Source organism: Mobula hypostoma, chromosome 5, assembly GCF_963921235.1.
Source record: "Mobula hypostoma chromosome 5, sMobHyp1.1, whole genome shotgun sequence".
Lineage (NCBI taxonomy): Eukaryota > Metazoa > Chordata > Chondrichthyes > Myliobatiformes > Myliobatidae > Mobula > Mobula hypostoma.
The window spans coordinates 14433069-14458878 of NC_086101.1; the positions used below are offsets into that span (position 1 = coordinate 14433069).

Sequence of the window (25810 nt, forward strand, 5' to 3'; positions counted from 1 at the left end):
TCACTGTGTGCACAGTACTGGGTCTGCAATTGGATCCCTGCTCCAGCATCCTAGCAGGAGTAATAATTATTTTTTTCTCTCCTTTACGATTGAGTACTGGAAATGCCTTTAAACAATCTTGAATATTGAAGTAAATGACAAGAGCTTCTACAGATATTTAAAAAGGATGAGGGTAGGTGAGGTGAGTGTATGCCATTGTGAATTAATGAGGTGGCAGATGGATGCAGGGGCTCCTCAGCTTATCAATGGCCTGGCCCACACCACCAGGTTCAAGAACAGTTTCTTCCCTTCAACCATTTGGTTCTTGAGCCAACCTGCACAGCCCTAATCACTACCCCAGTACGGTAAAACTATGACCACTTTTTATTACAATTGTTTTATTTTTGTCTAGTTTTGTTCTCTTGAATAATATTGTATGATTTATGGTTAAGTTATGATCTTGTGAATTGGCTGGTTTGGGGTTTGATGTTCTTGTTGATTCTCAGTGTTGGTGATCTTTTGTGCGAAGGAGGGATTGGGGAGGTTTGGGGTTTGTAAGGTTCTTTTTCGTTTTGTGCATGGAGGCTAATGTCTTTCTTTCACCTACTTCTATTTTTCCTGTATTTTATGGTTACCAGGAGAAGACAATTCTCAGAGTTGTATTCTGCACACATACTTTGATAATAAAACGAACCTTTGAATTCTGCTTATCTGATGCTGTGTGCCTGTGATGGTGCTGCAAGTACGTTTTTCATTGCAACTGTGCATATGTGTATTTGTGCTTTTGACAATGAACCTGACTTTGACGTATGCAATCATAATAATAATTAAATGGTACACATTAAAGACTGAGATGCAGTATATATTCTATTAGTTTAATTATTGGTAGCATTAGGATAATTATTCCACAATGTGAAAGAATTAAAGCAGATGTCTGTACAGATCTATCATATGGGTTACTACAGTAATGTTTCTGAAGAAATTGGCTTACAGAGAGCTCTGTGGAGCAGAACCATTGCATAATGTGGCGACAGTCTGTAACTTAATCCAATATTTCACATTGGTCTGCATGGTAGAAGAGAGTATAAGCATCACAAAGATAACAGATGGGCAAGTTTCAGATAGCATAGGAGAACACATAACAGTTCCCATCGCCGGGGGCAAGGTACAGAAACAACTGCTGGGAATAAAGTCGGATAAGGTGATGGATCCCTTGAGAAAAAAGTGAGGAGGAATTTCCTCAGCTAAAGGGTGGTGAATCTGCGGAATTCATTGCCATGGTCATTTGGTATTCTTAAAGTGGAGGTTGATAGCTTCTTGATTAGTCAGGGTATTAAATGTTGTGGGAGAAGGCAGGAACGGGAGAGCAGAATCAATAGGCCACATAGTTAATCCTACTCTTGTGTATTATGCCCTACGCTTCCTGTAGATCACAGTAGTTAGCACCCAAGGTTTTTACAGGGGTGCAGTTGCAAAGATGATGGAGCTACTGGTTGATGTTTTTCAAACCTATTGAGCTCTGGGAGGGGTTCCAGTGGATGGGAAACTCCAAATGTGATTCACTTGTTCACGAAAGGAGAGAGACAAAGTAGAGAACTATGGAGCAGTTAGGGTGTGCGGGAATTTCTCACTGCAGGTGAAGGCGAATCACTGGAATTTTCTCCCCTCCTGGGTTGCGGAGTCTGGTTAATTGGAAACAGTTAAGAGGAGGTAAATGACCTCACTTGAGAAAATCAGATTTTATCCTGTTAAAAACTGGGTGTTGACCATGAGGATCTATCAACCTGTCTGACTTTAGTATTTGGAGTTACAGCAGGGACCAGGCCCCTCTGGCTCTTTGAACTGCTCCACCCAGCACCCCCCCCCCCCGATTTAACCCTAAGCTACTCACAGGACAATTTACAATGACCGATTAACTTACCAACGGGTACCTCTTTGGACTCTGGGAGGAAATTGGAGCACTTGGAGAAAGCTCATTCATCCCATCGGGAGAATGTACAAACTCCCTACAGATGACGTTAGTATTGAACTCTAAACTCTGACATCCCGAGCTGTAATAGCGTTCGGCACTACGCTGCTGTGGTGCCCATTAGTCGTATTAGTTGCTTCAGTCTCTTCTCCCTGTTATGTATTCTCCCATACATTTTCAAAGCCCTCTGTCAAACAGTAATGTCAATAATTAGATGATTCGTGTTACTCATTTAAAAACTGAGATACTGTGTATAGACCATTAGTTTAATTATGGGTACCGTCAGGGTGTTTATTAATTGAAACGGAACAATTACAGCGGGTGCTTGTAAGGTGATACGGTATGAGCTAGTGCTGAAAACAGCTGTCTCTGACCTATGAAGAAATCAGCGTTTGGAAGGTCAGGAGAAAGTAACCAAGGTGGAACTGGTGCGCTGAAGAGAAAGGGGTGAGACCCAGGGCCAGATCAGCCATGATGGTATGGGGGAGGGCAGGCTTGAGGGGCCGAGTGGCCGACTGCTGCTCCTCGTGGCTGCAGCGGACTGCTCAACGAGAACCCGGCTGGCGACCTGGAGCTGCCGGCGGGCGTTCCTGCCAGTGAAATGGAAAGGCTTGATCTTGACACTAGGTGGCAACGAGGAGTCAGGACGGAGCGTTGTGGGGCGATGCCGTGTGACTGTCCGTGTGATGGGCGTGCTGCATTTTGGAGTGGCCGGAGGGTCACTGGGGCTCCAGGGGACCCCGCAGGCTCCTCTTCCAGTCGTAGCTGCGGGAGGTTGTCAGGGCGCACCCATCAGCCCGGCGGCTGCACTCGCACTTCTGGATTTTCGCCACCTGCACGACAAGGGTGCCCGATCCCGGGCAGTGGAAACGGACCTTGATGGTTCTGACGGCAGATGGCTGGCAGCAGCGCCTGTCGTGGCACATCCCGCAGTACTTGGGCTTGTACATCTTCAGGCTGGTGCAGTTTTTATACTCAAACAGCTTGGGGACCTTCTCCTTGTAGACTTTGAGGCAGCTGCTGCCTTCCTGAAACAAAATGGATTGGTCGGAAACAGTGATTCAACCAAGAGGCAGTGAACCAGAGAAAATCAGGGAAAGAAATAGGGCACCACAGCACAGAAGTAGCCCCTTCAGCCCGTCTAGTCCATGCAGTACCGTTATTCTGCCTAGTCCCATCGACCTGCACATGGACAATAGGTCTCCATACCCACCACATCCATACCCTGATCCAAACTTCTCCCAAATGTTGTAATCGACCCTGCGTCCACCACTTCTGCTGGCATCTCCTTCCACACTCCCAGCACCCTTTAAGTCAAGAATTTCACCTTTCATGCTTGGCCTATGACCTCCATTTCTAGTCTCACCCAACCTCCATAGAAAAAGCCTCCAGTCATTAACTTTAACTGTAGTCTTCATAATCTTGTATACATCTTTCAAATTCTCCCTCGATATTCCACACTCCAGAGAATAAAATCCAGATCAAGATTCAAGATTAATGTGCTGGCTAGTTTTGACTACCCATTGAAAAGCCTTCCTGTCCGCTCTAATGCAGTTCCTGTACCAAACAGTGATGTAGCTTGTCAGCATGCTCTCTAGCCCTGTACCTCTTCCCAGCTATTTACTTCATCCCTTCCCCCTTTAGGCTGCTCCTATCATCTTGTGTTTCTCTCTCCCCTCCCCCTCCTTTTGAATCTACTCATCTTTTCCTCTCTAGTTCTGCCGAAGGATCTCGGCCGGAAATGTCAACTGTACCATTTTTCCATAGATGCTGCCTGACCTGCTGAGTTCCTCCAGCATTTTGTGTGTGTTGCCTTGGATTTCCAACATCTGCAGATTCTCTGTTTGTGATTCATTATCACCACATTTTTCTTGTCAATGAGATCATCTGTCATTCTTCTAAGCTCAAGAGGTTGTAACCATAGTTTGCTTATTTTCTCCTCATACAATGTACATCCCAGGAATCAAACTGTTTAACCCTTCCTCTATTGCAAATGTAGTCTTCCTTCGGTAGGGAGACCAAATCATTAGACATTATTCCAGGCACAATCTCATCATGTTAGAATAGTGTATCTCTGCTCTGCTTCTCAAATCCTCTTGCAATAGCAATGGGCAGCCACTGCTTCACAGCTCCCAGGAACCCATGTTCAATCCCGACCTCCGCTGTTTTCTGATTGGAGTTTGCATGCTCTCCCACACCCCACAAAAATGTGTAAATTGGCCACGGTAAATTGCCTCCAGAGAGTGGTTGAGTCTGGTGGGAGTTGGTGGGACTGTGGGGAAAGATACAATGGGTTGGAGTAGGATTATTATAAAGGCACTTGACTGTTGTGCACCTGATGGCTGAAAGATCTGTTTCTCTGCTACATCTCTCTATGACTCCATGAAAGGGGCAATGCACCATCTGCATGTTGCACCTCGAGTGAATCGTGTACACGGACAACCAGCTCACTCTGAACAACGTCCTGCACGTTAACCTTGAGTGAATCGTGTACACGGACAACCAGCTCACTCTGAACAACCTCCAGCACGTTAGCCTTGAGTGAATCTTGTACACGGACAACCAGCTCACTCTGAACAACGTCCTGCACGTTAGCCTTGAGTGAATCGTGTACACGGACAACCAGCTCACTCTGAACAACGTCCTGCACGTTAGCCTTGAGTGAATCGTGTACACGGACAACCAGCTCACTCTGAACAACTACCTCTTACCATTTCAGTCTCTTGCCATTTAAAATAAATTCAGCCAAAATGGACATCTTCACATTTCCATTTTACATCCCATCAGCCATGTCATTGAATGGTTAATTAGGCTGTCTCTGGATGCTCTTCACAATCCGTACTGCCCCCTCCTTTGTATCATCAGCTGACCTATATAGGTACGGTACTGTGCAAAAGTCTTTGGCACATGCATATTGCCAGAGTGCCTAAGAACTTTGCATAATACTGCTGCTGCCAAAGAAAACAAATTTCATGATATATGTGAGTGAAAATAAACTTGATTCTGATGTAGGTCTCTATTGTGGACTGAGAGTGGGAGAGGGGCAGAGAGAGAGGAGAATCATAGTTGAGAAAAGGGGTAGGGAGAGGGGAAGGAGCAGGAAGCACCAGAGAGATCAATAAATTAATTGCTTGGAATCCAATGACCTTGCCTGGTGTCTCAGTGCTGGGTGTGTCGGCACCTGTGCCACCCCTGCCCCGACGGTCCTCCTCTGCCACCTTCCCACACTCCTGCTGTGGAGCTCCACCCGCAACATTCCCAACATCCTCTGCCCCTGCCAGATTTACAAACTCACTCCCTGTTCTATGTTGACAAATACAGTTCTCTATCTCTGCAACACACATCAAAGTTGCTGGTGAACGCAGCAGGCCAGGCAGCATCTATTGGAAGAGGTACAGTCGACGTTTCAGGCCGAGACCCTGCTGCGTTCACCAGCAACTTTGATGTGTGTTGCTTGAATTTCCAGCATCTGCAGAATTCCTGGTGTTTGCGTTCTCTATCTCTAATCTCTAATCTCTAATCTCTCGATACTAACAGGCTGTTTTAGTTTACCGCCTACTTAACACTAACCTAATCACAGGATAATTTACAATGACCAATTAGCCTACTAACTAGTATCTCTTTGGGTTGTTGGAGGAAAGTAGTACACCCAGAGGAAATCCACATAGTTCAAGGGGAGAGCGTACAGACTCATTACAGATGGTGCCGGAATCGAACTCCCAACTCTGACGGCCCGAGCTGTAATAGCATTGCGCTAGCTGCTACCTATCGTGGTGCCACTTGTATTACGTTCAATCCTCTATCTGCAAATCATTGATTTCTTCTATTAACAGCAGTTGTCCAGCACTAATCCCTTTGACATCAACTGGTGACCTCCCAAACCTGACCTGCCGATCCTGTCACTGTCTACCAATCTTCAATCCATGCCAGCATAATATCCCAACACCGCCACCTTCAATGCTGTCTCATGTAGTAGTTTATTCAAAAGCAATCGAAAAATCCAAGCGCACTACAATTATCAGTTCAGCCTCATCTATTCTTTTAGTTAAAACCTCTAACAAATGTACATAGCATAGAACAATACAGCCCAATCTCAGACTTTTTAGCCCACCGTGTCTGTGCCAAACAACATGCCCAATTAAATTAAATCTCTTCTGCCTGTACGTGATCCACACCCCTCTGTTCCCTGTATATTTCTGTATCTGTCGAACAGCCTCTGAAACATCACTATTGTATCTGCTTCCACCACTTTCCTTGACTGCTCATCCCAGGCACCTCCAAATCGCTTTGAAAGACCGCACATCTCTGTAAAAATTTCTCGCATACAACAAAGTACTTGACTGGATTTGTCAAATATGATTTCCCTTCCATGTTTACTCTGCCCATCCCTGTATTTTCTCTCTCCCCCTCCTTCCTTAAACAGTGGCATTACATTTGGCCCAAAGTGTTAATGCCAGTCAAAGAAAGGCTCCCCAGGGTCAGCCCAGCTTCCAGCTCTTGATCTTAGTAAGTCACACCACTTTACTGTTCAAACTGATGAGGGTTTCTCTTTTAAGGAGTGGGCTTCACCTCCAGATGAAAACAATTTTCTTCATCTGCCCTCCAATCCATATACCAATGCCCTCTTTGTTTACACCACCAGGTTCAAGCATTTGGTTCTTGAGCCAACTGGCACAACCTAATCACACCTCAGTAGAACGATGCTATGGCTACTTCGCACCACAACTGACTTTTCTTTTATTCTAATTGTGCTTTTTTTCTTGTAAGTATGTTATAAATTTGATTTTTTTTTGTTTCTGTTTTCTTGTGGATGTCATGTATCTGATGCTGTGTGCCTGTGATGGAGTTGAAAATAGGTTTTTCATTACTCCTGTGCGGAAGAATGAGAGGGGATCTTATCAAAACCTACAGAACTAGAGGCAGGAAATGTGTTTCAATTGGTAGGACAGACTAGAACTAGAGGAGGTAACTTCAACATTTGGGACAATAGATTTAGGATGGAGATGAGGAGAAACTGCTTTTTCCGGACAGTAGTGAATTTATGGAATTTCTGCCAGGGAAGCAGTAGAGGTCACTTCATTAAATATGTTTCTATAAGATCTCCTATAAAATATATAAAATTATGACAGGGATAGATAAGATAGAGGCAGGAAAGTTGTTTCCACTGGTGGATGAGACTAGAACTAGGGGACATAGCCTCAAGATTCAGGGGAGTAGATTTAAGACAGAGATGAGGAGGAACTGCTTATCCCAGAGAGTGGTGAATCAATGGAATTCTCTGCCTAATGAAGCAGTGGAGGCCTCCTCAGTAAATATACTTAAGACACGGTAGGTTAGATTTTTACATAGTAGGGGAATTGAGGGTTATGGGCAAAAGGCAGGTGGGTGGAGATGAGTCCATGGCCAGATCAGCCATGATCTTATTGAATGGCCGAGAAGTCTCGGTGGGCCAGATGGACTATAGTACTCCTGCTCCTATTTCTTACGTTCTTGTATCTAAAATGCAGTTAGGTAGATACTTGCATAGCAGGGTTTAAAGTTTATGGGGAACGGGCAGGTAGGTAGAGCTGAATCCACAGCCAGATCAGTCATGATCTTATTGAATGGTGAAGCAGTCTCGATGGGCCAAATGTCCTACTCCTGCTCTTATTTCTGATGTTCCTTTATAACAATAAACTTGTCTTTAACCACACTGCTGAGGAAAACTGGTCCTTCTCGTTTATGTCATCTAACTCCTCACAGTTTACAAATACGAAAGTGATTTATAGTGGCCAGTTAATCTCCCAACCTGCATGTCTTTGCAAAACCAGAACACCTGGGAGGGAGTCCACACGGTCGGAGGGAGAATGTGCAAACTCCCCAGAGTAGAAGTTGGGATCTGCTGCTCAGGAGCAGCAGCTCTCCCCACTACACTAGCCCTGTTCCTGGCTGACCTTGGGACTGAGATCATTCAGCATGCTGCAGGGTCGGATCTGGCAGAGCCTCGTCTCCTCTTTCAGCTGGCACTTGGTGTTGTTGTTGCTGCGTCTGGTGGAAGTGCCGATGCCACACGTCTTCGAGCACTGCGACCACTCCGTGGCCTTGACTGTGCACCCGGGACTCTGGAGTCTGCGGTTCTTGAAACGGCCCCTTGACACTGGGACAATCAGGAAACAGATTCATCAGGAATAATGGAATGCATATGCTCACTAGTTCAAATACATAGACACACAACTGCACACTTCATATCCAACCCTCTGCCGGGGAGAGGGGGGAAGAGGTGGGGTAAGAGAGGTAGGGAGAGGTCGAATGAATGAATCTAAGGTGTGGGTGTTAATATGCGTCTATCAATATGTATAGCTAACTGCATATACCTGTAACTGAAATTACATGCATATTGTCTACCTGTATATCTATAGTACATATTTTTGTGTGTTTGCATGCAATGTGTATGTGTATAAATGCCTGTTTGCATAAGTGCAGTAAATATGTACGTATTCAGCTATGTGAATGTTCTTCTGTGTACTGTATCCTGTTCCTGTTTTTACGTGGTGGTATATTCATGTGTATGAGTCTGTGCTTGGGAGACCACATGAGTGCACTTAGCACAGCTCTGCTGTCTGTCTGAAGGCGTATGGGGACGTGCATGTGTGTGTTGTCCATATGAGTGGATTCTTACAGTGTCGTATGTGCAGATCTGCATGAGTGTGCATGGGAGGCTGTCTGTTTCTAACTGTGTGTGTGCCTATTCAGACACACTTAAATTCATCACCTATACTGGGGCAGACTGGCAACAGCAGCTCACCATCGTCCTCTGTCCTGTGCCAGACTCTCAAGTTGACCCCAGGTGTAGCCCATCTTCGAAGCCCCTTTGTCCCCCAGGGATGAAGTCTTTGGAGCTTCTGCTGGTGTTTCTATAGCACTGGGTTTTTATGGGATGGGTTGCTAGCCCCATGTCCAACCCTCTGCCTTGTGCAAAAGTCTTAGGCACATATGTAAATATAATATAATAAGGTAATTATTATATAAATATAATAAAATATAACATAATAAAATAATTAAATAAAATCTGAATATACTTAAAAAGCACAGGTTATGGTGAAATGCTAGTTCCATTGTAGTCCAGAAGATTGAGATGTGATCCCCAGGGAAACACATTTAACTCCATCCTGGCTGGCAAAACACTGCACCTGACATGGAGTGAACTAACCAAAGCCTGTACTGACATGCAAATAACGGGGATAGTGACCCAGTTATAATTGGCCTTTCGTCATGGATATCTGCCACATTGGTTCTTTGATTGCAATCTCTCCATCCAGCATCTTTAGCTTGGGCCAGGAGCCGGAGGTTGGAGGCTGATGTCTCTGAGTCGGAAAGTCAAGGGCCAAGGACTGGAGGACCGAGGTTCAGAGGTAGACTCTCCCGGTGTTGGAGGCCTGTCTGTGTTGGAGTGGGCGGGGGGAGGGTGAAAACGGACTTGCTTTCCCCGTTATTTTGTTTCGCCGTTGCTCGTGCTGTTCTGCTGAACGTTGTAGGCACGCTATGTTGGCACCGGAATGTGTGGCAACACTTTGCGGGCTGCCACCAGCACATTCTTAGACGCATTTTCTGTATGTTTCAATGTACTTGAAATAAGACACAAGACATAGGAGCAGAATTAGACTATTTGGCCCATCAAGTCTACTCCAGCATTTCATCATGGCTGATATATTATCCCTTTCAACCCCATTCTCCTGCCATCTCTCTGCCACCTTTGATGCCATGACTAATCAAGAATCCATCAATCTCCACTTTAAATATACCCAATGACTTGGCCTTCACGGTCGTCCATGGCTATGAGTTCCACAGATTCACTACCCTCCGGCTGAAGAAATCACTCCCCGTCTCTGTTCTAAAGGGACATCCTTCTATTCGGAGGCTGTGCCTCTGGTCCTTGCCGTTTTCCACTATAGGAAACATTCTCTCCAATTACACTCTGTCTTGGCCTTTTAATATTCAGTATACTTCAATGAAATTCTCCCCTCATTCTTCTTAACTTCAGCAAGTGCAGGTCCAGAGTCATCAAACGCTCCTCATATGTCAACCCTTTTATTCCTGGATAATTCTCGTGAACCTCCTCTGGACCCTCTCAAATGCCGGCATATCCTTTCTTAGAAACTTACTTATTGCCCTAGCTTTTAGAGCAGCAATGAAGGTCCTCCAACTCTGTCTGTCCTTGGCCACCTTCTCTACTGTACCCCAGGTGTGGTTCGGGGTCCTCTATTCCTGCCTCGACGTTACAGTGCCAAGTTGTCTTTGGTCACCCGCATTTCCTCTGCCCTTCAGGGGTTCAATGAAGTGCAGTCTTCCTCTCAGTTTTCAGTACTGTCAGCCATGCAAGTCCTGGGTGGAGGCTCAGGTATACAGTCACACACATAGATGGAAGGGTTCTTCATTGCTGTTTCCATAACAATTTATTTTTTGAACAGTCAGCGTAGCTAGCCCTGAGTTGAACCCCCGAACTCTTGGTCTGGCCTTTACCCTTTGACCTGTTTGGCATGGGTGACCTTACCAAGAGCCAAAGCATAAAGTCCTGACTCCAGCCAGTGCAGCTCTCCGGGCCACTGAGGCATGCAAACCTCCAAACCCGACAACAAGGTTTGGTCCTCTTGTAGGTTTCTTAGATAAGGGGCCCAAAACTGCTCACAATACTCCAAGATCTCTACCTATTAATGACTGTCAGTGGGAATATGCTGTGCAGGCATAGACAGCTCATCCCTCCTTAAATAATGGGCCCTAAACTGCTCACTGTACTCTGTGCGATAAAATGATGAAGAAATACATCTGAAGTCAGAAATCTGACTTGCCTTACACAATGACAACAGAGTATGCCATCTGCAAAATGCCCTGTTGTTACTCCCCCAGGCTACTTTATCTGTACCTGTGACTGCCACACTCAGGTTGGTGGAGTTGTAGGTAGTGTGGAAAGTTGTCATAGTTTGCAAATGGACATTGACAGGATGCAGAGCTGGGGCTGAGAAGTGGCAAATGGAGCTCAATCCGGAAAAGTGTGAAGTGATGGTGGTAGAGTGAAGGTGATGATGGGTATAGACACAGTCGGGCATGTAAGAAACTCGTATATAGGTACATGGATGATAGAAAAATGGAGGCTATGAAGGAGGGAAGGTTTAGATTGATCTTGGTGTAGGTTAAGAGGCTGGCATAATATAGTGGTCTGAAAGGCTGGCATAATATAGTGGTCTGAAAGGCCTGTACTGTGCTGTAATGTTTTATCTTCTATACTTGGTCTCTTTTTCAATTTCTCTCACTCTCTTATACACACAGACTCTCTTCCACATTCTCCCGCTCTCTGTCCTCTCACCCCCTCTTTCTGTCCTTCTCTTCCCCATTCTCTCTCCCCTTCTCTGCCACTTCAACATCCACCCTTTTTATCAATCTCACTTTCTGCCCTTCTGTCACTCTCTCACTGTCCCTCTTTTCCTCTATATCTCCCTCTCTGTCCTACCCTTTCTCTTCTCTTTTATATCTATACATCATCTTCCTCTCTTTCTCCCATCTCTTCCCCTCTCTCTCTCTCCCATTTCTAGCTTTCTCTCGGCCCACTCTCTCTTCCTCCCCCTCTTCCTCTCTCTTCCTCCCCCTCTTCCTCTCTCTTTCACATGATGGACTTACTCTTTGCTGCCACTCTGTGCTCAACCACCTCGTTGGTGGGATCGAACTTGCTCTTCCACTTGGCGACTCCCCATGCCCAGTCTTTGGAGTATCGGGCGACACATTTCCACTTCTTGCAACAGGTGCCGACTACCTGCACCAGGTGAGCATTGGGGCAGGAGGCGGGCGGAGTGGGCAGCTTCAGAGGGCATAGGGCCAGGCAACCAATTCTACCATCCTCACAGGTGCACTGGAGCTGGCAGCTGGGCCGAAACGTCTCGCCGTGCTGGTACACTTTGCCATCCTTAGTGCACGGGCGCCCTGGGGTGCTGGCTTCAAGAGAGAGGAAATAGTGCATTTGGGGTCTGAGAGCCACTCTCCATAGATGTTTCAATGAACAAAGTACCTACTTAACCAGAAGAAGTTATTTTAACTGTGGGAGGGAATAGTTCAAATGCAGTTGATTATAGAGTCATAGAAAACTACAGCACACAAACAAGCCCTTCAGCCCATCTAGTCCATGCTGATCCATTAATCTGCCTATTCCTATTGGCCTGCACCCAGTCATGGCCCTCCATCAATGATCTATCTAAATATCTCTTAAATGTTGAAATCCACCCACATCCGCCACTAGTGCTGGCAGCTCATTCCACCATCTCGCCGCCCTCTGAGTGAAGTCCCTTCCATGTTCCCCTGAAACATTTCATCTCTCACTCCTAACCCATGACCTCAATGGAAAAAGCCTGCATGCACTTACCCTATATTTACTTCTTATAATTTTGTATACTGCTATCAAATTTCTTCTCTATCTTCTATGTTCCAGAGATTAAAGTCCTAACCTATTCAACACTTCCCTATTACTCAGGTCAACAAGTCCTGACAACATTCTTATAAATTTTTTCTGCATTCTTTCAATTTTATTGACATCTTTCCTGTAGGTAGGCTATCAAAACTGCATAAATACTCCAAATTAGGTCTCACCAATGTCTTACAGAACTTCATCATAACATCTCATCTCCTGTTCTCAGCGCATTGATTTATGAAGGTCAATGTGCCAAAAGCTTTCTTTATGACCCTATCTACCTGATGCCACTTGCAAGATCCCTCTGTTCCACCACACCCTTCAGTCCCCTACTGCTCACTGTGCAAGTCCTACACTGGTTGGTTCTCTCAAAATGCAACACTCACACTTGTCTGCATTAAATTCCATCTGCCATTTTCAGCCCATTTTTCCAGCTGGTCCAGATCCTGTTACAAATTTCGATAGTTTTCTTCGCTGTCCACTACATCCCCAGCCTTGGAGTCATCCGCAAATTTGCTGATCCACTTTACCACATTATCATCCAGATTGTTGATACAGATGACAAACACGAAAGGATCCAGCACTGATTTCTGTGGCACACCACTAGTCACAGACCTCCAGTCAAAGAGGCAACCATCTACTACCATTCTCTGGCTTCTCCAGCGAAGCCAATGTCTAATCCAATTTACTACCTGATCTTGAATGCCAAGCTACTGAACCTTCTTGGCCAACTTCCCACGTGGGTCCTTATCAAAGGCCTTGCTATAGTCTATGTAGACAATGTCCACTGCTTTGCCTTCATCAACTTTCCTGGTAACTTCCTTGAAAACTTTAGAAGATTGGTTAGAGACAACCTACCATGCACGAAGCCATGTTGATTAGTCCCTGTCTATTCAAATACTTGTATATCCAGTCCCTTAGAATACCTTCCAATAACTTTTCCACTTCTGATGTAGCATAGAAACATAGAAAATAGGTGCAGGAGTAGGCCCTTCGGCCCTTCGGCCCTTCGAGCCGAATGTCAGTCTTACCAGCCTATAATTTCCTGGCTTATTCTTAAAGCCTTCCTGAAACAGCAGATAACATTAGCTGTCTTCCTATCTTCCAATATTTCACCAGTGGCTAAGAATGTTTTAAATATCTCTGCTAGAGCCTTGCAATTTCTGGGTTAGTATATCACTGGGTCCAAAGGAACACCTTGTTAGGCCTTGGGGATTTATCCACCCTAATTTGTCTCAAAGCAGTAAACACTTTCTCCTCTGTAATCTGTATAGCATCCATGACCTCACTGGTGCATTGTTTCACATCTGTGTCCATCTCCCGAGTAAATACAGATGCAAAAGATATATATAAGATCTCCTTTATCCCTTTCGGCTCCAGGCATTGATAATCACTCTGATCTTCCAGAGGACCAATTTTGTCCCTTGCTATCCTTTTGCTCTTAACATATCTGTAGAAACCCTTAGGATTCTGCTTCACCTTGACTGCCAGATTAACCTCATGACTTCTTTCAGCCCTCTTGATTTCCTTCTTAACTCTTCTCTTGTATTTCTTGTACTCATAGGCGTTCATTCCTGCTTGCCTATACCTGCTGTGCACCCTCCTTTTTTTAAACCAGGATTTCAACGTCTCTTCAAGACCAAGGTTCCCTACACGTGCTATCCTTGCCTTTCATTCTGATAGGAACGAAAAGCTCTGTACTCTCAAAATTTCACTTTTAAAAGTCTTCCACTGACCAAGAACACTGTTGCCAGAAAACAACCTGTCCCAATCCACACTTGCCAGTTCCTTTCTGATTCAATCAAAATTGGCCTTTCTCTAATTTTGAATCTCAGGCTGAGGACCAGACCTATCCTTTTCCATAATTGCCTTGAAACTAATGGCATTATGATCACGAGGTGCAAAGTCTTCCCCTACATAAACTTCTCTCACCTGCACTGTCTCATTTCCAAATAGGAAATCTAGTATCACACTCTGTCTCGTATTGGGAATTGCATGTACTGATTAAGGAAACTTTCCTGAACACATTTCACAAACTCCATCCCATCCAGTACTTTTACAGTGTGGGAGTCTCAATCCATATGTGGAAAGTTTGGTTTAAGATGGTTGGTGAAGCTCAAAACAAAACAAAGAGACTACTAATTACTTACTTAATAACACTTTTTCTTTTTCTGGTAAATGGTCACTGTAAACAATAGTCTGTAGCTTCCCTTTCAGAGTTGAGCTTTTGTACCCTGTATGACTTGGCATTTTTGTGGTGTGAACTGGAGCAGGATGGTTGCAATGTGGCGTGAACGGGTGAATTGAGGCAGCTTGGCATGAGAGCGGGGAATGCGCCAATGCTTGGCCATTGCTGGTGCAGACTTGGAGGTGATTCAAAACGGCAAAGCAAGGTGAGTGGAGGCAAGGCAGAGTCGAGACGGAGCCCGGGCCTGAGAGCAAGGAGAGACCTGAGATTTGATCAATTTAAGGACCGGGCCAAATTGAGAAGGTCAGGGTGTTGGGACTATAGGGAAGGGACAGGCTGGTTCAGCTTGCTGCTCCACGAGTTTACTCACCACTGTGCTGATCTGAGGCTGTGGCCTACAACTAACAGGCTCCTGAATTGGCTGCCATGATGCTCGGCTTTGTGTCTCACTTTTGATTCACTGTGTCTCAATGTGGACTCATTTCTATGAACTTTGCTTGTGAATGCTATTTGCTTACTTTTACTGTTTGCACAATTTGATTTTTTTTCTCTGCACTGAGGGTGTTTATTTTTTTAATGGGCTTTGTTGGGTTTCTTTGTTTTGTGGCTGCCTGTAAAGAGACAGATCTCAAGGTTGTAGAAAGTATATTAACTTTAAACTTTGTAGTTTGAACTTAAAATCACTTATAATCACACCCTTATCTCTTGCAACAGTCTGCAATCTCTCCACAAATTTCCTCCTCCAAATCCCGCAGACTCTTGGGTTGTCTATAGAGCTCTCCAGTCTCTCCTGACTGAACACTGCCATGATATTTATCCTGATGCCACCCCTCCCACTTCAATCCCTCCTGCTCTATCACATCTAAAACAACAAAGCGCTGGAACACCAAGCTGCCAGTACCGCCCCATCTTCAACCAAGTCTCACTAATAGCAACAATGTGATAACTCCAGGTGGATCAGCCCTGAACTCATCTGCCTTTCCTACAATAATCCTTGCAGTGAAATATACGGAGCTCGGAACGTTAGTCCCACCATGCTCAATCTCTGGAGTTCTGACTTTGTATGTAGGCTTAACAACATCTTTCTCCACAACCATCTTTTCCGGCACCCTGGTTCCCCCCTGCAACTATAGTTTTAACCCCTCCCCACCTCTCTGTACAGCACCAGCAAACTTTCCTGCTAGGATATTAGTCCATCTCCAATTCGGGTGCAAACCGTCCCTTCTGTACAGGTCCCACCTTTCCTGGAAGAGAGCCCAATGATCCAGAGATCTGAAGCTCTCCCTCCTGCACCATCTCCTCAGCCATGTGTTAATCTATGATCTTCCTATCTCTGGCCTCACAAGCACGTGGTACAGATAGCAATCCTGATATCATAACCCTGGAGGTCCTATCCTTTAACTTAACACCTAACTCCCTGAACTCATTTTGCAGGGCTTTGTCACCCCCTGCTACCCATGTCAGACGTGGACCACCATCTCTGGCTACTCATCCTCTCACTGTCCATGCTGTGGACTTGATCTGAGATGTCCTATTACCACAGCTCACCTCTTCTCTCCACTTCCCTTCTGAGTCACAGTGTCAGACACAGTGCCAGAGACCTGACCACTGCGACTTTCCTCTGAACATCAGTCACTGAAAGCAAGCATGCAAGTACAGCAGGCAGTGAAGAAAGCTAATGGCATGCTGGCCTTCATAACAAGGGGAATTGAGTATAAGAGCAAAGAGGTCCTTCTGCAGTTGTACAGGGCCCTGGTGAGACCACACCTGGAATACTGTGTGCAGTTTCGGTCTCCAAATTTGAGGAAGGACATTCTTGCTATTGAGGGAGTGCAGTGTAGGTTCACAAGGTTAATTCCCGGGATGGCGGGACTGTCATATATTGAAAGATTGGAGCGACTGGGCTTGTATACTCTGGAATTTAGAAGGCTGAGAGGGGATCTCATTGAAACATATAAGATTATTAAGGGATTGGACACGCTGGAGGCAGGAAGCATGTTCCCGCTGATGGGTGAGTCCAGAACCAGAGGCCACAGTTTAAGAATAAGGGGTAGGCCATTTAGAACGGAGTTGAGGAAAACTTTTTCACCCAGAGAGTGGTGGATATGTGGAATGCTCTGCCCCAGAAGGCAGTGGAGGCCAAGTCTCTGGATGATTTCAAGAAAGAGATGGAGAGAGCTCTTAAAGATAGCAGAATCAAAGGTTATGGGGATAAGGCAGGAACTGGATACTGATTGTGGATGATCAGCCATGATCACAGTGAATGGCGGTGCTGGCTCGAAGGGCCGAATGGCCTACTCCTGCACCTATTGTCTATTGATCTTACTGTTGAGGGGAATGGTCACAGGGGTACTCTGCACTTGCTGCCTATTCTTTTTCCCCCTCCTAAAGGTCACCCAGTTACCTGTGTCCTTCACCTTAAGTGTAACTACCTCTCTGTATGTCCTATCAACCCCCCTCAGCCTCCTGAATAATCCGAAGTTCATCCATTTCCAGCTGCATTCCTGAACGCGGATTATGAGAAGCTGCAGCTGGATGTACTTTTGCAGTTGTAGTCATCAGGAACACTGGAGGTTTCCGTCCCTCCCTTCCCACATCCAACAAGCTTAGATCAGTAGTAGGTATTCACTCAATTCAATAATATAGGATAGTGTTGAAAGTGATGGGGAAGATCTGAAATGTCTTTTTGCATCTCTTTTTACTTGGGAAAATGATACTGAGTCTATAGAAGTGCGGCAAAATGGCAGTGAGGTCATGGACCATATACGGATTACAGAGGAGGAGGTGTTTGCTGTCTTGAGGCAAATTAGGGCGAATAAGTCCCCAGGACCTGGCAAAGTGTTCTCTACAGCTCCCTGGAAGGTCAGTGCAGAAATTGCGGGGGACCTAGCAGAGATATTTAAAATGTTCTTAGCCACAAGTGAGGTATTGGTGCGTAGCTATTGTTGTTCCATTGTTTCCGAAAGGCTCTTAAGAATAAGCCAGAAAATTATATGCTGGTGAGTCTGACATCAGTAGCAGGCAAGATAGTGGAAGATATTCTAAGTGACCAAATATATAAGTATTTGGATTGTGAGTGACTGATTATGCATAGTCAATATGGATTTGTATGTGGTAGATCATGTCTAACCAATCTTATGGACTTTTGTTGAGAACATTATCAGGAAAGTTGATGAAGGCAAGGCAGTGGATGTTGTCTACATGGACTTTAGCAAGGTCTTTGCCAAAGTCCTGCATATGAGGTTGGTCAAGAAGGTTCAGTTGCTTGGCGTTCAAGATGAGGTAGTAAATTGGATTAGACATTGGCTTTGTGGGAGAAGCCAGAGAGTGGTAGTATGTCGTTGCCTTTCTGACTGGAGGCCTGTGACTAGTGGTGCACTGCAGGGTCTCTTATTGTTATCAAAGATCTGGATGATAATGTGGTAAACTAGATCAGCAAATTTATGGATGACACCAGGATTGGGGATGTAGTGGACCATGAGGAAGAATGTCAGTGCTTTCAGTGGGATCTAGACGAGCTGGGAAAAGGGACTGGAAAATAAAAGACAGAATTTAATGTTGACAAGTATGAGATGTTGCAGTTGGGGAGGACAAACGAGGGTAGAACTTGCGTAGTGAGTGGTAGGGCACTGAGGAGTGCAGTTGAACAGAGGGATCTGGCAGTACAAGTCCATTATTCATTGAAGCTGGCATCACAGGTAGATAGGGTTATAAAGAAACCTTTTGGCACATTTTTCTTCATAAATCAAGGTCTTAAGTACAAGAGATGGGATGTTTTGTTGATGTTGGACAATACACAGGTGATGCCTAATTTGGAGCATTGTGTGCGGGTTTTGGTCACCTAACTGCAGGACAGATAGCAATAAGATTGAACGAGTGCAGGTAAAATTTACATGGATAGTGCCAGGACCTGACAACATGAGTTATAGGGAAAGGTTCAATAGGTTATAACTTTATTCCCTATCACGTAGAAAAATGAGAAGAGATTTGATAGACATATGCAACATTATGAGGGGTATAGATGGGGTAAATGCAAGCAGGATTTTTCCATTGAGGTTGAGTGAGATTGAGCTGGAGGTCATGGGTTAAGGGTGAAAGGTGAAATGTTTAAGGGGAGTATGAGGGGGGAACTCCTTCACTCAGAGGGTGGTGAGAGTGTGGAACGAGCTGCCAGCGGAAGTGGTGGATCTGGTTTTGATTTCAACATTTAAGAGAAATTTGATTAGATACATCGATGGGAGGGGTATGAAGTTCTAAATCTGGGACTAAGCATATAAATAGTTCAGTGGAGACTAAATGAGCTGAAAGGCATGTTTTTGTGCTGTACTGTTCTATAACTAGTATTCAATAATTTGTATTGAATTAATAGATATCAGTAGTAGTATTCTCTAAATATTATTGAACTCATCAAAAACACAGGAGATAACCTGCCCATGCACTTGGGTAGTTGTGTGTGTAAATATATATAAGTGCTTGAGAATGTATGTGTGTATGTGCATGGGCATTGGTGCACCCAAGTGTGAGTGTGTGTGTGTGTGTGTGTGTGTGTGTGTGTGTGTGAGCGTGTGCATGTGTGTGTGAGTGTGAGTGAGCATGAGTGTGTGTGACTGTGTGTGAGTGTATAGTGTGTGTCTCTGTATGTGTTTATGAGTGTGTTTGTGTGTGTGTGAGAGAGAGAGAGTACATGTGTTTGCATGAGTGTGTGTGTGTGTGTTTATTTTTTTATATTTTATTTAGAGATACTGCACAGTAATGGGTCCTTCTGGCCCAACCAGCCCAGGCAGTCCAATTACGCCCACTAACCTCTCTTTGAAATGTGGGAGGAACCAGAGTTTATGTGTGTGTATGAAGATGTATGTATGCGTAGTGTGTATTGCTGTGTAGTCTGACTATCCCAGTATCCCCGGGTGGCGCCTTTGCCCTAGAGCACCTCTGCCCACAGGTGGAGGTTGGAGCCGCTCACCTCTGCAGATTCCACCTTTGGCACTGTGCCCCTTCACCTGCTCACAGCGGAGCCCTTGGTCACATGGTCGCAGCACGTTGCAGATCTCATTGAACTGACCGGCACAAACCTGGCAACAACCGCAGCTGTCCATCACCAGGGGCACCCCTGGGCGGCAGGCTGGCAGCCTTGGGCACTCACATTCCAAAGGGCACGCTACCTGTGCGGAAAAGGGACAAGGTTAGTAATTTACGGGAGTGTTCAATTGTGTTCCTCTATAACAGAGAGTTAACTCATTGTCATTGGCCCAGGACAGTATTTCATAGCCAAGGAACAACTTGTTTTCCTTGAAGAGTAAACACGGTCATCTTGAGGGAAAGCAAGTCAATGCTTGCAGAGCAAGACCCCTCTAAGAGCCACATGATGCAGACTGGACCAACATCCCATTAATTTTGTTTTACAGCTGAGCAGGAAATTTTTACATGGTCTGAAAACTGGATGACACTTCAAATATTTTTGTTTGTAACATGTGTCAGCATTCAGCAGGCTGTCGGTTTATTAACAATGAGCTACTGACTTCCATTCTGTGTTTATTGTTACAATTTGTATCAGTGTTGTAACTTGAAACACTGACAATGTAAATATATGCAAGACGCACAGAAAATGATGGAGGAACTCAGCAGGCCAGACAGCATCTATAGGAAAAAGCATAGTCGATGTTTCATGCCAAAACCCTTTGGCAGGATGGGGGAGGGGAGGGGGGAAAACTAAGGACTAGATTTGAAAGGGGGGGGGAGGGAGAGAGAAATGCCAGGCAATAGGTGAAACTTGGAGGGGGAGGGATGAAGCAAAGAGCTAGGAAGTTGATTGGTGAAAGAGATGACCATGGAAGAAAGAAAAAAGGGGGAGGAGCACCAGAGGGTGGTGATGGGCAGGCATGGAGACAAGGGGATGGGAAATGGTGAAGCAGGGAATTACTGGAAGTTTGAGAAATCGATGTTCATGCCATCAGTTTGGAAGCTACTCAAACAAAATATAAGGTGTTGTTCCTCCAACCTAAGTGTGGCCTTATCCCAACAGTGGAGGGGGCTATGGATGGATATATCAGAATGGAAATAGGAAGTGGAATTAAAATGGATGGCCACTGGGAGATCCCGCTTATTCTGGAGATGGAGCATAGATGCTCGGTGAAGCGGTCTCCCAATCTATGTCAGGTCTCACTGATATACAAGAGGCTACACTGGGAGCACTGAACACAGTATGTGACCCCAACAGACTCACAGGTGAAATATCACCTCACCTGGAAGGACTGTTTGGGACCCTGAATAGTAGTGAGGGAGGAGGTGTAGGAGCAGGTGTAGCACTTGTTCCGCCTGCAAGGATAAGTGCCAGGAGGGAGATCAGTGGGGCGGGATGAATGGACAAGGGAGTCACATAGGGAGCAATCCTTGTGGAAAGCTGAAAGTGGATGGGGGGGGAGACATGTTTGGTGGTGGGATCCAATTGGAGGTGGCGGAAGTTTTGGTGAATTATGTGCTGGATGTGGAGGCTGGAGGGGTGGTAGGTGTGGACAAGAGGAACCCTATCCCTGGTGGGAGGATGGGGTAAGAACAGACATGTGTGAAATGGAACAGGTGCAGTTGAGGGCAGCGTTGATGGTGAAGGAAGGGAAGCCCCTTTCTTTGAAAAAGGGAGACATCTCCTTTTTCCAGAATGAAAAGCCTCATCCTGAGAGCAGATGCAGTGGAGATGGGGGAATTGAGAGAAGCGGATGGCATTTTTACAAGTAGCAGAGTGGGAGGAGGCATAGTCCAGACAGCTGTGAGAGTCTGTAGGTTTATAATAGACATTATTGGATAAGCTGGTTCTGGAGATTGAGACAGTGATATTGAGAAAGAGTAGGGAAGTGGTGGAAATGGATCCACGTGAATTTGAATTTCTCTTGAATGTAAATACATTGAAGCTCTAAAATATTTCAAAGCAAAGGCTGCAGTATGTTTATTATTTAGAAAATTTATGATTTATTATTGTATTAAAATAAAATTTAAAATTATATCTCTATAATTTAAAAATTATAGTATACTAATATAATTTTCAAATTATATTAACACTACAGTATATAAAAAGAAAATTCCAACTGCGCAGCAACTGAAGGTATGTGCACGGAAGCATTTCAGTTACTGCACGGCTTAGAAGGAACAGTGGATCCGCTTCTGTTCCTTGGTCGCTGTTGCACATCCCTATGTGTTGGCTGAGATGATGGTGAGATGATGGCTCAGATGATAGTTTAGGGTATAAAACAGGACATTTGATTGTCTTTGCTTTCCAACAAGCTCCTTGGACAGTTTGGATCCATCACCCCTCCCCCCATGACTGACTGACTGACTGTCTCTCTCTCTCTCTCTCACACACACACACACACACACACACACACACACACACACACACACACACACACCCGTTCAGCAGCACCTATTGCTCCTGTTCGAGGAAGGACTCGAACCAACAGAGATTCAGCAGAAGCTGGAAGAATTGAGCAACACCCCCAAGAACACCCCCAAGACGCTGGAGAATGGCTATGCTTGTCCCGGAGCCGCTAAGTATCGTGGACTGTAAGTTGCTTCGGTGCCTGTGGCTGCTTAGTGAATTCAGTCGTTTTTCGTGTCCAGCTGAGTTGCTGGCCATTTTGCAGCTACTCCGAGTCAAGATGCGAATTCTGTCGTTTTCATGTCCGACTGAGATTTGCCGGCCGATAGCCGCCACCCCGAGCCAAGATACAAATGGACTGTCGTTGTTTGGTTTTTGTCGTCACCGCTGATACTCCACCCCGGCCCGGTGCGGGACGCTTTTTGTGCGCCAGAGGGGCTGCTCACAGCGTTAGGGATGTATTTGAATTGCCACGGCTCGGAAGGCGACGGGCCAAGTGCTGGTTTATACGATTGATATAGATCAGTACATGACAGCATGGATGTTAAGGCCGAAGGGCCACTTCTGTTTTGTGTGATTCCCTGACTTCCATCAGTACGCATTTCTCCCAAACACCAACATTATAACTACCACGTACTCGCATTCTCTGATGATCCGTATATCAAGTCAAGTTTATTGTTATTTAACTATATACATGATTGCCGTTTCTCCGAACCAGGGTTTAAAGCACCATGATATACGTAACACACACGACACACAATAACTTATGAAAGTAAGGATGAAATCCACAGATGGATTACACATAAACAAACTAAAGTGCATAAATTAAATATTGCAGATACAGAGCACTCTTACAACCTGGCACTCAATGTCAGTAAGACGAAAGAGCTGATTGTGGACATCAGGAAGGGTAAGACGAAGGAACATATGCCAATCCTCATAGAGGGATCAGAAGTGGAGAGAGTTAGCAGCTTCAAGTTCCTGGGTGTCAAGATCTTTGAGGATCTAACCTGGTCCCAACACATTGATGTAGTCTTTATTCTTTGGAGCGTAGAAGGTTGAGGGGGGACTTGATCGAGGTGTTTAAAATTATGAAGGGGATTGATAGAGTTGACGTGGATAGGCTTTTTCCATTGAGAGTGGGGAAGATTCATACAAGAGGACATGAGTTGAGAGTTAAAGGACAAAAGTTTCGGGGTAACATGAGGGGGAACTTCTTTACTCAGAGAGTGGTAGCTGTGTGGAACGAGCTTCCAGCAGAAGTGGTTGAGGCAGATTTGATTTTGTCGTTTAAAGTTAAATTGGATAGATATATGGACAGGAAAGGAATGGAGGGTTATGTGCTGAGTGCAGGTCGGTGGGACTAGGTGAGAGTAGGAGTTCGGCATGGACTAGAAGGGCCGAGATGGCCTGTTTCCGTGCTGTAATCGTTATATGGTTATATAGTCATAAAGGAGGCAAGACAGCGGCTATACTTTATCAGGAGTTTGAAGCGATTTGGCATGTCAATAAATACACTCAAAAACTTCTATAGTTGTACCATGGAGAGCATTCTGACAGGCTGCATCACTGTCTTGGTATGGAGGGGCTGCTGCACAGGACCGAAAGAAGCTGCAGAGAGTTGTAAATCTAGTCAGCTCCATCTTGGGCACTAGCCTACAAAATACCCAGGACATCTTCAGGGAACAGTGTCTCAGAAAGGCAGTGCCTATTATTAAAGACCTCCAGCACCCAGGGCATGCCCTTTTCTCACTGTTACCATCAGGTAGGAGATACAGAAGCCTGACAGCACACACTCAGCGATTCAGGAACAGCTTCTTCCCCTCTGCCATCCGAATTCCTGAATGGACATTGAAGTTTTGGGCACTACCTCACTTTTTTACTATACAGTATTTCTGTTTTTGCACATTTTTAAATAATCTATTCAATATACAAAATTGATTTACTTGTTTATTGATTATTATGTTTTATTTTATTTATTATTATTTTTTTTCTCTCTCTCCTAGATTACGTATTGCATTGAACTGCTGCTGCTAAGTTAACAAATTTCACGTCACCTGCCGGTGATAATAAAACTGATTCTGATTAACCAGTGACACTTCGAATGCGATGTAGCATGGAGTTCAAAAGCCTAATGGCCTGAGGGAAGAAACTTCCTCCAATCCTGACCATTCTGGTTTTTGTGCATCGGAGTCTCCTGCCTAATGGTAAAAAGTCAGAGAGGATGCTGGATCTATGAGTGGGATCCTTGAATATACTAAGAACCCTGCATACACAGCACTCCTGTCAAATGCCCTTCAGAGTTAATAATTCACTCTGAGTTATGATCTCAGATTCCCACACCAAAATGCTCTTTATATTCAAGTTCAAATTTAATTGTCATTCAGCCGTGCATACGAATACATCCAAATGTAGCAGCGTTACTCTGGGACCAGGGTACAAAACACATATAAGATCACAAACGCATATAAGATAGCAATAAAATACCAAAAATATTTATCAACTCTGTGGGTCACTCATGTTCTTGTTGATCCCTAAATGACACATTCCTGATCCATGTTACTCTCGACCACATTTCCAGTCCATTTCATACCTATCAGTCACTCGTGGTCAGTGTGTTAATCTCTATCACACAGTCTTAGTTCATATTACTCTCTGCCACTGACACAAAAATCCATATTCTTTCTGTCACTCATGCCTGGCCTAGTTCATGTCAGTCTTTGTCATTCACTCCCACTTTGTGATAGCACTCCTGGTCTGTATCAGTTTCTGTTGCTTACTGCTAACCCTAAACCTCTCTATCTCTCACTCCCAGTCCCATTACTCCTTATTAGTCACAGTCCTGTTACACTCTATTGATCACTCCCAGTCCCGTTACTCTCTAAAACTCTCTCCTAGTCCTGTTAATCCCTATCCTTTATTACACATTACTTTTTATTACTCACCCCCAGTCGTGTTACTTTCTATCACTCATCCCTGCCCCTCACTCCCAATTTTTGTTGCTCTCTGCATGCTGCCCACCCACTCACTGAGCCGTGAGCCTCCCTCCAATGCACTCATGCGTTTTGGTTCTACCTCTGGCAGTCAAGTCACTGGGAGGACCCGCAGCAAACGCCCTTACCTCATGAGCGAATGACGAGGCTCCCAGGAGAAGGAGCACAACCCAGAGCGCAGTGATGGTGCCGGCAAGCACTTGCACGCGGGAGCCCAACCTCAAGCTAGACAATCCGCTCTTCCAGCCGAAGCCCATCACTGCCTGAGGGCAATCCTCCTGTTCCGAAATGGGTCAAGGGTTTACAGGGAGTAAACAAAAGGCTTAGAAGTGGATTCAAAGAGAGTCCAATTAATCCAGACTCTTCTGTTCCACTCCAGCTACTGGCAAAACAATCCGGAGCCTCAAAGTTCCAGGTATGTGCAATTAGATCGCCAAACAAGGCTGCCTAGACGAAGAATCGCTGGAGCTGGGCAACTAGGCAAGCAAATTTGTTCTTGTGGGGAGGAGTGAGATTCAGGAGAATGAAGCCTGGTGGTTTGCAAGCCTGTATTTATAGGCGTCCCTTCACTGTCGGGCAAGGTGGGTGGGAGAGATAAGCTCAAAATTTACAATTCTGAGAGAGGCGCTGACTTCACATCACTGTGGTTGGCTTCCAAGAATTTATTCTTAGAGCACTTCCAAGGAGTGGCATGTTGTTTTGAGCAGTCTAGGACACAGGAGGCATCCACTCCACACCACAGTGGCTGAAGTGATCGCACCCCAGTTCCAAGCCCTTGCCTGCTTTTCCATAACCGTAGGTCTCTCCAATTAATAACTCATACACAGTTTTCCGTGGTAAACCAGGAAGTAAGTTAATTGTTGAGAGGTAAATTAATTGA

The 25810-nt window shown here is 45.1% G+C and overlaps 1 protein-coding gene across 1 annotated transcript; it reads right to left on the bottom strand.

Moving 5' to 3' along the window:
• Positions 1-840: 840 nt before the first annotated feature.
• LOC134346625 (CCN family member 1-like) lies at positions 841-25437 on the bottom strand. Its single transcript, XM_063048076.1, has 5 exons — positions 25059-25437; positions 19532-19730; positions 11600-11911; positions 7882-8084; positions 841-2976 (listed from the first exon to the last, which is right to left on the bottom strand). Exons 1-5 carry the CDS (start codon positions 25185-25187, stop codon positions 2668-2670), a joined length of 1152 nt encoding a protein of 383 aa, XP_062904146.1. The 5' UTR covers positions 25188-25437; the 3' UTR covers positions 841-2667.
• Between the last annotated feature and the right edge of the window lie 373 nt (positions 25438-25810).